Raw genomic sequence first — 12,896 nt, 5'->3', positions numbered from 1 at the left:
AGTTAACACAGACAATTTCTGAGGAACCGTCGCCCTTGAAACCCTCAATTTAACCAACGCTATTATCTCAAACCCATCAACTCTAGGAAGAAAGAAAGCTCCGATCTTCTCGTCCAAAGACCAGCATCAAAAACGAGCCACCGGTATCAACACTGTCCCAAGCGATGCCAAAATTAACTGCACGCGAAACAACGCGAAATTGAGTTCATATCGATGGAGTAAGGTGATTCAGTTAGTCCTTGGCTGTCTGTTGAAGCGTTCCGGTATCAGCGTTTAGCCGGCAGCGGACGAGATGCCTAAGCGCGCTTTTTCCCTCCCTAACTTTCCTTAACCGAGTGCAAACGAAGTTTCGAACAAACTGCGTCTGCAAAGGGAAAGAAAAGAAGAAAAGAAAAGAAGATCAGGTTGTTGGAGGCAAGAGGCGTCAGCTTGTTCGTCCCACCGGCCATTCTCCAAGTTTTCCGGAAGTATGCATATTGCTGGTGCAATTTTATTAACCCCTTTAGAGCGCCCCGTCACGGAACATCGGTTATCCAGAGCCTCTTTTTAAACGATGCAAAGTCGAAGGAACGTTAAATAGATTTTTCGACAACGAGGTACAGTCTGCCCTCACCATATAGAGGGTCGTTGTTGGTATCATCGGTTAAGGTGTTTTTATCGTTGTTTAATAGAGTGACGTTAACGAGTACGGTATTACCATGCAAATGTTGTAAGCTTTCCGCTTTTTTAGAATAATGCTATCTCGTAGGACCAATCTTTCTGTATCGTTAAACCAGCAGATTCGAGATACCAACTGTGTTTTTCTTCGTCTTATCGAAGTCGTTGTAAGACCTCCACGTGTATACCGGAGAGATCTCGAGGCACTCATTAATTTGAAGTAAAAACGATCGTATCCCCATCCCTTGAAGGCCCTTAACGCGGCAATAAATCTCTGATATCACGGAACGTTTCCATCGCACGCAAACAATTTCCGGAAGAATACTTGGATAAGTGGCGTTTCTCAATGGAACACGAATACGACGAGTATCCTGAAGTGTGTTCTTACAACAAACAATGCGCAAGATTAATCAGATTTTCTATTCAATCCAAGTTATGACTTTTTTCGCCGATGGAAAGATATTTCTTTTATCTGGTTGGAAAAGCCTGGTTAAAAATAAAATTGTACAATGTTGGAAACGATCGCTTCCGTTTCTCTTTCGACATAGAAACGCTCGTCGATACGAACCCGAATCGACTGCACTCCAACGAACCATATTCATCGCGCTTTTCAACGGCCACTATTATTCCTTCTCGTTATTATTGCCACGGCGCGATAGCGCGAAGCGTTGCAGAATCGACAGCAGCGGTTGATGAATGGAAAAGAATCGCGATCAACCGACGAATGTTCCAGACCGGGCGTCAGTTGACGGTGCGAATACCGTTGCGAGTAGACGTTTTTATTTTTACTCTCAAAAAATACAAAGTAGCAAAGGAAGAAAGGGCGGAGACCATGTAAAACAGAATCAGGTAGAAATTCGGTTGTATCAGGAGGATATTTCAATCAAGCTATGTTTTTTCTTCTTTTTCTTTTTTTTTTTTTTTGAATAATCTTACATCTAGGATATGCTTTCTATCCTTCAAAATGAAAGAAATTTGTTCACTATTGATTATATATCATATTATTATATTATATTATTATATTGATTATATATAATTATCATATTGATTATAATATTCTCAGGTAATATTATAATATCCTCGCTTACATGTATTATTTTATTTCCCAAATTATCCTATATCAGAATTTCCTACTTTTGTCGTGAATTGTCGCAAAGAGTCACGGAAAAAGAATGAAAAACAACGCTATTTTTTCGTTAATCGCGTTGCAATATAATTGTTTGCGCAGATGGCTTCGAAAAACGCATCGTTGGAAGTTTCATCGACGACGAATTGTACGCCAAGAGGCACGATAGGATTTTTTTTTTTTTTTTTTTTGTTGTTTTTGTTTCAGAAACAGGCCGATGTAAGTCTGGCAGAGTGGCTGGATCACTGCCAACTGAAAGAAAGTCTCTCTCTTCCTCGAGCTCGAGGGGTTAATTGGCTTAATTTTCTTGAAGAACGAGGAACGCTTTCCAGCCCCACTTCCTGCCCGTTTCTTTCTCGCAACGAAAACGTTGTTCTTTCGCGGAGAAAAGTTGCTTCTTCCTCTAAACTCTGTTCGAGTAGAGACTTTATACTGCAATTATCACCTGCACTTTCTTCTGTCTTCTCTATTTTAGAATTTGTTTGAAAGAAATTCTAGCGAATCTCCTTTCACGATGAATTTCCTCCGAGAAACTAGAAATTAGAAATTTGATCTTTTAGTAAAATTACAAATAACTTCTATTATTCGGATTGCTTTTCGGAAGTTTTTCTGGTTGACACTAACTGAAACAGCTGAAAGCCTCAAATAATCGTGAACACGTATGGTAAAAAAGTTAAATTCTTCATCGACCCGAACAATTTTATCCCAACGTTAAATGATCTTTAAATCTTGGTTACTGAATCGCGTAATTTCATGCTCACTATCTTAATATAAAAGCAGACAACAATTCTACCGTATAGAATATTCGAGGACACTTGAATTCACTGATATACTCTTATCACGTCTGTCCTAAATAGCACGTGCCTTTGAAATGATTTCACCGCCAGGAAATTCACACCTCCATTACAATCTTGGCAAACTGTGGCACCATTAAGAGAACCGTGTAACGTACACGTCATAAATGGTAAATTCTGCCGATCCTTCCCATTTTATCGAGTAAAGCCGGAAGCAGACTTTAAGAACGGTGTCAATGGAACCTCGAACCGCGTGAAATTTTCATCGATCCTTAACGAGGTCTTTGTTCCCATGACTGAAAACATGCGGTAGCTTCTTTCATACCTTACAAGAGACACCTTTGCCGCCCCCTTGCATCGTCCATACTGGCCGGATTAGTTGCGAATAATTCACTACTAGAGAGGACAAAATGCAGTCCATTATCGTCGCCGTGCTTTAAAAGCCCGCTTCGTAAACAGAGTAATTTTCGTCGCTCGCCATCTTATATCGTTCTCAGTCAAATATTAAAGAGATTCGACGGAGACGAACAGAAGCAAGTAGAGAGAGAGAGAGAGAGAGAGAGAGAGAGAGAGAGAGAGAGAGAGAGAGAGAGAGAGAGAGAATGAGTTCATCCTAGATGGGTGGGCTGGCGTGTGTTTATAACGGACCGCTTGGAAATTAATGTCTCGGTCCGAGAATTAGGGTCGAGATGTTGCAGCTATCGGAAAGATGTTCGACGTTAAATCGATGCAGAGAGGCGATTTACCGATAAGCCGTTTTTATCGCGGCCCAGAAACGTTGGATCACTTTGAAATATTAAATGCTGTCGGATTCGTCGGGTTATTTGATGAAATGGAACGGAGAGGTTGCAGAACGAGATCGGGCCGAGACAAACAGCAAATCTTCCCTGTATCGATGAAATAAAAATTATACGGCCGTAGCTTTGAACCGCGGACAGAAAAGAGATCAAAGGGGCACGGTGGATAGACAACGAAGTATTTGCCGGTTGGATGCCGCGAAACTTGGTTGTATCGGACGCAGCTAATTACCGTTACTTGGTCACGACGAGTCGTCGATTTTCCCTGGGAACAAATTGGATAAGCTTGTCGCTTTTATCGTTTACCAGCAGCTGCAATAATCGACGGTTAACCGGCGGTTGATAGCGTCCCTTTGCGCACCAAGACACGACTTAATGGAGCTACGTCGGACGCACGATCGTCGGTGAAATGTAAAAAAGCGGCGACCAACCGCAGACTCGGAGCCAGTAATTAAACGATCCTGGGGAAACGGGTCGCAAAGGAAACGGGGCAACGTGTCGATTCGTTTTCGCTAGGGAGTAGTACGTGCGGACAACAGAGAGACCATAATAGAGAATTCCATTGTCGATTTACCCCACCGTTCCGACGTTGTTTAAGAGAGAAACAAAGAAATCTCGAATTAATGTAATACTATTTGCAAATAAATCGAAAGGAATTCAAAGAATAGGGTGGGGGAAAGTCAAAGGATGGAGCGGAGAATCGAGTGCATCCAGAAGGATGCTCTCGCACACGCGGTCCAGAGACACGTGATTTAACCATCACGGCGTAAACACGCAGAGTTTTCAGCGGAATGTCAATATTCGACAGTTCAATTAATCCTCGATGTATCATCCCTGCGGGGAGCAGATGGAGGACACAATGTCCTCTATCTACCCGTACCTGCATTCCGGCCGTACTGAAAACCACCAGCCCGTTATACAGAGAGAGGGTTTACATGGTTGTATCCGGCGCACAGGCCACGCGTTCTCTCCTTCCGCTCGATATTGTCTCCCGGATAAGTGGCAGCGGGAAAATGCGCTTGACACTTATGAGGCTACATTTCTCGAACGGCAGGCGACACACACACGCGCGCGCGCGCACTCGCTCTCTCTTTCTCTCTTTTTGCTTTTCTTCGTTTACTTCGCTTTTTCCATCGTCCGTGTCGCCTACGAACGACGCATGTCTGGAATGCAACTGAAAGTGGAAAGAAACTGCCAATGCATCCCGTCTATCGTTGTTTCCTTTCGCTCGCTGAAAAATTTCCTCCTTTTCTCTCTTTTTTTCTCTCTACTTAATGCTCGTCGAACGTGTAAAGGCAATAACGTGCTATACCATCGATTTCGCGTAATATAAATATAAATATGAAAAAGATATGAATATTGAAATGCCAGAGAAAAATGAAGTTTCGTGGACAGCTATCAGAATGTTTAAAATTCATTGTTACTAAGCCCAGTGAATGCTACTTGAAAGCTTAGATAATAAAGGGAAATTTTATTTCCATTTCTATGATGTAAATAATCTCTCAAATTATTCAGTTTTCCAACCACTTTCCATCTACCTAAGATATTATCACTAGAATTAAACTACAAAAACGTGAGCACAAATAATTATTATCTCTTGCACATAGCAGAATAGTGTCGGAATGTATGGTGACGAATTTTTCCGCGAATATGTTGACGAATATGTTCACGAGTTATCTACAACAATTTCTAGAACTGTTGGTTCGAGACAGGCCGGAGCGAAACCCAATAATTTAATCCAGTGTCGAATTACCGGAATAAGAAAAATATAATTTAAAAAATTGTTTATTATATCGTTACTAAATATCCTTAGTCAAATTATTGAGACTCGTGCGATAAAAATGATACCAAATATAACTATATTTGTCCAACAATTTTTAATTAAACTAAAAAAGTATATAATATGTCATTAGGAGTAAGAGATGTTCTGATGCTACAGTCATCTTGTTACAATCTATCTATCTTGTCTTATTCGCACTGTCTACTTCTCACTGGTGTCCGTAATACACTCGCAGCAGATTGAGCAGAAGTCAGATAATGTTGTTCAATTGTCGAGAAATCACCACTCCGCATATATAGTGTGTTCTATGTTACAACACGATGTACCAAGAATTCTGTTGAGTCCGGTTTACGCCACAGTCGAAAGCAAACGCTATTTCCAAGAAATAGATTTTTAGCGCTACGACCATCTGCGTGTCAGCGGTCAGATGGTACGGGAGTAATTCAACGGATTTGCCATAGGATGTATTTTTAACTTGTTCGTAGCACTTCTCCGTAGCTCAATAATCGAAGTCCTGTCATAAACCTTAGAGTTTCTAATCGGTCATGCGACGACCGACCTAACAGTTTCCGCAACATAACTCGGACACTCTCGAACATTCTACAGAGGTGTGCGTTCCACCACCTCCACGTACACCCTCACACAACACCTCCTAAGGGAGATCGATTCCTTCTATTCAATTGCACGACGTGCAATGAAAGGGGAGGTACGAGGTATAAAGAATGCGGGAATAGACAATTTTCGATCAGAATCTGCAGAATCTACCAGGAATCTATCAAAGAACTGAGTCACGCGAAAATTACACGGAAGTTCGAGAATTAACAAAATCACATCTACGAGAACTCAGTCACGTTAGAATAAGCAGAATCGGTTAGAATCGCGATCTGAAAACGCACATATACATGTACACGCTAGTTTGTGTATAAATGTAGTCAAATTCATAAGCAATCGATCAAACAATCCTCCCGCAATTGTACAACACGAGAGCGTACACGATTGGTTACACCCCTTGATCGAACGTACGGGCTTTCGCTCGATTTTACATGGACGAGCAATTCCCGCTCGATAGCTATACATCCGGGTATTACTGTGCCTACAGATTGTTATTCATTTTAAATTCTTATCCTATACAAATGCAAAACTCGCACATTCCAACTCTCTGCTCATTGATCTAAATCAGTCTCATCTATTTTATATGAAATCAGTAGGTGTCTCAATACAATACGACACCTATAAACGGAAGTATATATACCAACAGAAGTATAGTATAATAGTATACATGGTGGCATTCGAGGGAATGAGAAATCGCAAATTCCAGCGGCGTGTTGTTATCGTGGCCGAGCAGGTGTCTCGCATAATTTCTGCGGTTCGCAAATTTGCCTGGAGCTCACGCTTCGCCTTGACTCGCGCGTGTCGCCGAAAGAAGCATTCTCGACGGGGGGTGAATCGTGCCGGATCACGATTTCCGCTGCGATCAGCCGGCTTTTTGGTTACGTGCATACACCCCGCGTATCCCACTCTCACGCACAGAGAAGATTTACGAGCCGTGTTACGCGATCTGTCCACAGAACGGACGTGCTAGCAGCGAGAGCAGCGAGGACGGAGCAGGAAGCAGCGCCAGCACCTCGCGAGGAGCCGGAAGTGGATTCGCACTCGGTGGTGGATGTACCGGTGGATGGCGCAGCGTCTTCGGCGCCGTTTCCGGTCGGGAATTGAGGCTGTACGAGTGCGCTCCTTGGAGTCCCGAAGCTTGGGCCTCACCCAGCATCACCTGTCCATTAATCGCTACCAGGTGAGCAAAATTTGTATTTCTATTTTCTATGTGCGTTGTAAATATTTTAGAACGAGAATTTAAGGTGATGCTGTGGAAAATTGGAAAATGGAGAAACGTAGATGAACAAAGGAAAGAAATTGGTACGTGAATAGATTGGCAATCGAACGGTCGATTGAGTGCAGTATATGTATGCAAAAATATTTAACAGTAACGAGAATAATAACGAAAGAAAAATACGTGTAAATTCAACTATGGAGAACGTAAACTATTTGAACTGTTACATACAGTACAATTACATTTAACGCTTAAAATTTAGAGATAGTTAAAGACATAAACTTAAAAACTTAGCTTATCGTTCAAAAGGAGTGTGAAAATTAACAAATTATGAGAGTATAAAATAACGTAATAAGAACAGAAGATATAAAAGGTATAGAGGCTATAGAGTAACCCGAAATCCAACTATTTCAATTTTTACATCGTAAACCTCCAGCACCTTAGATCGCGGGGCGGTCTGACTATGATCCTTCTATTCTACTGCGATGTTATACGCGAACTTTCACGATCCAAGATTCCACAGTAGATTGAAAACGAACTTTCCACTGATTTTACGTTAATATCGCATTAATTCCAACTTATATCTGCGCTAAATATTCCTTGTCTTTTAATCTTTCTAAAATCGTTTTCGAAGTTCGCGTAAACCTTCTCTAGCCGGGACTAACTAACTTATTCGTTTCACTCCATATACCGAACGATGTATCTACGTATAACGGTGCATACCATACTTGTACATTGCTCTCTCAAACAATCATGCGGAATCGGAGGCGGCGCGTCGATAATCGCAATCGATAGGCCGCGAAACGAGTCGACGTCGCGGGGACTGCGCGTTTTAACGGTCCGCGCACGTAACGGCCGTCCCGACGCCGCGATACGAATAGCCGAGCGCGCGTATAATAGTCTTAATTAAAATAGTGGTCTAACGAACACCGCTAACTGCGGTAATCCGACGTGCCTCATTGGTAATCCCCCGGCTGTGCCAGTGAACACGAATGCGTTATGTTGGCCGGCCTGCCGGTGGCACGATCGACTGCCCCCTCTCCCTAGCTCGTGGCTACGATATCGAGCCAAATTCTGTCCTACTATGTGTCCGTGCTTGCTCAACTGTATGTGTCCATATGCGTGTGTTTGTGTGTGTGTGTGTGTGTGTGTGTGTCTGTTGGACGACGTGACACCTTCGCGGTTGTCTGTCCAGCGAATATCACCACGATGATCGGCCATGTCTCGTCCATGCGATCGTTTCGGCCGAGGTGCGAGATCCTCTCGACGTCTCCTTTGGATCGGTATCGAGTCTCTGGATCTGGAGTGATTTATTCGATACAACGGTAAATGAATTGGCGGTTTTTGTTTCAATATCTATGTTTTTTTCTTTTCGGATGTTTCATTAAAGGAAGACATAATTTTAGGAGACCCTTCAATTTTTGTATTTTAATATTAGTATTATATACAAATTATGCGATCAGTAGATCCAAGATCTAAACGTTTAAAAACGTTTAAAAGATTAGAAATGCTCTTCACTCGTATATCAATTTAGTCTTCCGTTGTTCTCATCTAAGAAATTAACATGTTTTTTGTACTAGCGTTAAGTATATAAAATGATATAACCGAGTAGAGAACAGATATAAGTTTGGATGAGCATATTAATCGCAAAAGAAGGAAGACCGGTTTAAAAAATATCGTCTCTGTTTGTTAGACCCTTTGATTAAGGGATGAGGATTCTCAGATGTTCCCTAAACAAAAATCCAAGTTCTGTATTGTTCGACTTTGCTCAGACTTGAGTATCAGTTTTAAGAAGTCAAAGATCAGTTTAAAATCGAAGATGCTTTCAATTGGGCGAGGAATTAAAGATCCCTCGACACTTTCTTAGTTGCGTAAGTCACTTATCGATCAAGATCGAAGACTTTCACTTGAAGGAAGGTTTCACGGAACTTATTTTATTTCCGGCAATACTCGGTTAAAAGCAATCCCGTCATGATGCTCCTGTTCGAAGGAAACAGCGTGTCCATTTGTTCGGTCGCGGTGCCCTGTAATCGGAGAAGTCCCGCCGACGGCGACGTAAGATAGAAACAGAGACGGAAAGAGACGCGAAAATGACCGCATTCCCTGGAATTGGATTTCGCTGGAGGGTGCTCGCGATCCGGAAAGTTAATGCAACCTGGGCCAAGAGAGCCGCCAGTCAAGACTGTGTGGTTAATACTACGCTGCCGTGGAAACGGCCGTCAGAAAACGGAGAAAGCGATCTTCCCGTCGACGTTAAACGTTAAACGGACACCGAAAACACAGTCGTCCTTTCATTTCGAAAAATCGAAAGCTATCAGTTCGATCTGAATCGGATTCAAGAATTCTGTATTTGATCTATCGTGTCGTATCAAAGTATTCGAATACTCGCAGACGTATTTTACGAATATATCGTATGCGTTGTATGAAGATAATCGTGTTATTATAGTATTAATGAAGTTGCAAAATATTTTACATAACGCGTATAATACAACCATAACAGTTTAGTTTTCTGTGGTGAGTGTTCAAATATTTTTACGAGCCAATGTATATTCTATATATTTTATCGTATCTATTGAACGCAGAAGAAAATGGGGTAGGGGGTTTGTTCGTTGTTGAATTACCATCACGGCGAGATACAGGCTGAATTGTTAAGTAATCGTTGGCCATAAAGCTTTCGCCCAGCGTTCGACGATAATAATCGAGTTGACGATACGGGATATACAAACGCGGGGAAAAGAATCGAATTTCCAAGCAGAAACGTTCACCAAAGCGGTGTATCGACGAATGAAAAACACGAAAAATGGTGGACGATCAAAAATCATCGGTCGATCAACAGAGAGTGATTCCCATTGACCGATCGATTAATATCACGATGACCGGTTAGATTCGTTTGCCAGACAAAATAAGCGAAAATGTGAAGGGTAGATGAACGATGGAAAAATGAGAAATCAACGACCGCCAGCCGATTCGTTGGCAATTGGTCCCGTTCCCGCATTCGCGATTCCGTTGTCCGATAGTTGTATCTATTATTATTTTTTAAAACCCTGTAAAACTTATTATTGTTTAAAATCTGATTATTATTTTTTAAAACCTTGTAAAACCTTGTGAAAATTTTTAATCGCATCGAAAATCGACCTTTTTTTGACGTAGACGAACGTGAATAAATCAGATGGAAGAATAAACTCAATTCCGAGTATCCATGAAATTTTTTACCAGTATATTTCACCAGCCCCTATGTCTTTATCGTCTTTACTTTTTTCATTCGAAAAACCAGGCAAACGAGAATAAACGTTGCACGAAGTGGTGTGGGAAAAATGTTCGATCGTTAACCAGACGATTGTATTTTACAGCAGATCGCCTTTAAATCTTGTTTACATCTCGTGTGTTGGCCAGCGTGCCTGGTTAAATTGCCGTCGTCGCCAATGGAGTGATTAATCGCGCTGATCGTAATTAACGATTTAGCACGCCGCTCACGGAAACTTCAGAATCACGTCCGCGCGCAAAGTCCCCCGACAGTAATCGTTGCCAAAGTAATCACCGAAATTACCCTCGATGCAGCGGCAACTTGTTCGGTTATTAATTACGGGGGCAACCTCGTACTCTGCTCGTTTAAATAACGATTTCCTTTATCAACGACTTTCGCCCTTAGACAATTTCCTTCTACGATATTATTCGATTCTTCCCGATATTATTCCCTTTGGTAAGAAGCCTTGGAGAAAATTGAACAATTCTCTCGCGAAACTTTCGAATCTCTAATTGCCAACGATAAATTCCCAAAGAATTTTGATTAAAGCACCTCGCGATCTGTTTCTATGATACGTAGAAGTTTATTCTACGGGACGAAGCGCTTTCGGGTTTAAAGCTGAAGCAGTTTTGAACAGTTGTGCGAATCTGATTTGTCCAAAGTCATCTCCAGCACAGGCGAGTAGTCCGTCTTTGGTGCGACGGTAGGGAAACTACGAGAGGTATGACACGCGTGAGATTATTCTACTGCTGTCTGGAGTCTTGCGCTAAGGGTGAAATGAATAGAGAGTCTGCAGAATGGTCTGTTCCAAATAGCTCAGTCGATGAAACAACCGCGACGTCTGCCGTGCAACTGTCACGGTCCATTGTCTTTCCATCATTAGCCTGTATCATATCAAAGCCAGGAATAGGAATCTCTGTGATGCTTCGTGCAATCACGAGTCAAGATTCGTGGAATATAAATTTGAAGAACAGTTTGAAGAAGTAATACTTGCAGGAGAAGAAAATAGTAAAAATGATAGGACTTTTAATTTAAGAAGGATATTTAATAGAAATATTTCTGTTTGCAAATCTGACACAATGATCCTGAATTTCTATGCAAATTCATATTTTTACGAATAAGATTCAAAGAGATAAAGTCTGACTAGAGATTTACTTCACAGTGTGACGAATACTTTACTTTGAATATTTGACACATCTTTCCGTGTTATCCTTGCCGTATTAAATTTCCATAAATGAATGCATAGATATTCATAAATCGAAATCATAAGAAAACATTTATACCAATTTTTCACGGAGAATATCTCAAACACGATAGAGTCATAAGTAGCGAAAAATCGATAAAAAGTTGAACATGTTTGCGTAACGCTTTTTAAACCGATTAATCCAAGGAGTTGACGATAATTAACGGATCGGGTGTGAGCTTATGAAAGTTAAAGACCGTGACCTTGGTACAAAGCAGCGATCACGGGCTCTCTTGAAAAGGGTGAACTCACGCTGGAAGCGTTCCAACCCTCTACACTCGGGGACCAACGATTGCCTGGTTAATTAATAGCGAGTGATTAATCGCCGGAGGATGGGATACCCTCGTCAAACAAACCTCTGACGAGGTCCCCGGCTTCGTACGTGATCTGCAAACGCGAAGAAGTGAAAGATCGACAGATGGATCAACAACCTCTCTTATCCGCCATTTTTTCTTTCCGACTTTCGACGTACGATCCTTTCGTTAACTTTTTAATACCCTTCCCATCGCGATCTAACACATCTCTTCTCGTTGATTATTTCTTTTGAACTGTTAAATAATCTCAACTAGGTGATCGCCAATATAAATTTCGAATAAGTGTCGTGTTATTGCTTTTTTGTATCTTTATATATTACATTATATATATGTGTGTCGAGCCAGCACTGGGGTTAGGGACGTTTTACGAACACAGTCACGCAATGAATACAATAATAAATTCACAAAGTGATTATATTACTCGAGGACGATTAGATACTCGAGATGCTAATTGTTTTTTATTTATTTATTTGAATTTTTACAATTTGTCCAGAAGGACATTTGGTAAAGTATTATATCTAGGTGGTAAAAGAAAAAAAAACAAAAATAAAATATAGCATGTGGGTGGCTACCCCCAGCGGGGTACCATCATCGTGTTTGCTAGACTCGAGATGCTAATGATAATAATCTTAGGTTCAATAACGAATACACGGTCAACAGGATAGTAAATGCGCTTACTTTTTTGTCCAAAGTCCAAGTCAAATTGAACTCATGTACTTTACTCTGTACCTATTGGGTCAACTCTTTTTTTAAGAAGAGCTATAACTCTACGTCATACCTCTGTTAGGTAAAAACGTCCATCCCGTGACCGTGGCTACGTTTAGCGACCAGATGTTTCACTTCGAGCCCAAGCCTACTGTCATAAATCTCGGGCGAACATAATCATAAACAAGTACTTCTAAGTTTTATTATTTAAGTACAGCTATAATATAATAAATTATATTATCATTACGCTGTAAAATGAAATATACGGAAATTTGTAACGAGTATTCAAAGGCTAGCACTTTCAGTAAGAATATATAAACAAGTAGGTAACAATTTCGATTAAATCGTCATAATTTCTACGAGAAGAGCTTTTCCGTGGGCAGCAAGGAAACATGGACGTTGGAAAGT

At 41.1% G+C, this 12,896-nt stretch overlaps 1 protein-coding gene across 3 annotated transcripts in view; it reads left to right on the top strand.

Moving 5' to 3' along the window:
* The window catches only part of Syn1 (Syntrophin-like 1), a 369,480-nt gene that overhangs the window by 333,379 nt on the left and 23,205 nt on the right, over positions 1-12,896 (top strand). For all 3 annotated transcript variants that reach the window (XM_072002192.1, XM_072002193.1, XM_072002194.1), the window contains exon 5: positions 6,723-6,946. In XM_072002192.1, the coding sequence (XP_071858293.1) occupies positions 6,723-6,946 (224 nt within the window). The remainder of the gene's footprint in view (positions 1-6,722; positions 6,947-12,896) is intronic.

This window comes from Bombus fervidus, chromosome 4, assembly GCF_041682495.2.
Source record: "Bombus fervidus isolate BK054 chromosome 4, iyBomFerv1, whole genome shotgun sequence".
Lineage (NCBI taxonomy): Eukaryota > Metazoa > Arthropoda > Insecta > Hymenoptera > Apidae > Bombus > Bombus fervidus.
The sequence above is the reverse complement of the archived record's forward strand: the minus strand, read 5'-3'. Positions and strand labels throughout refer to the sequence as shown.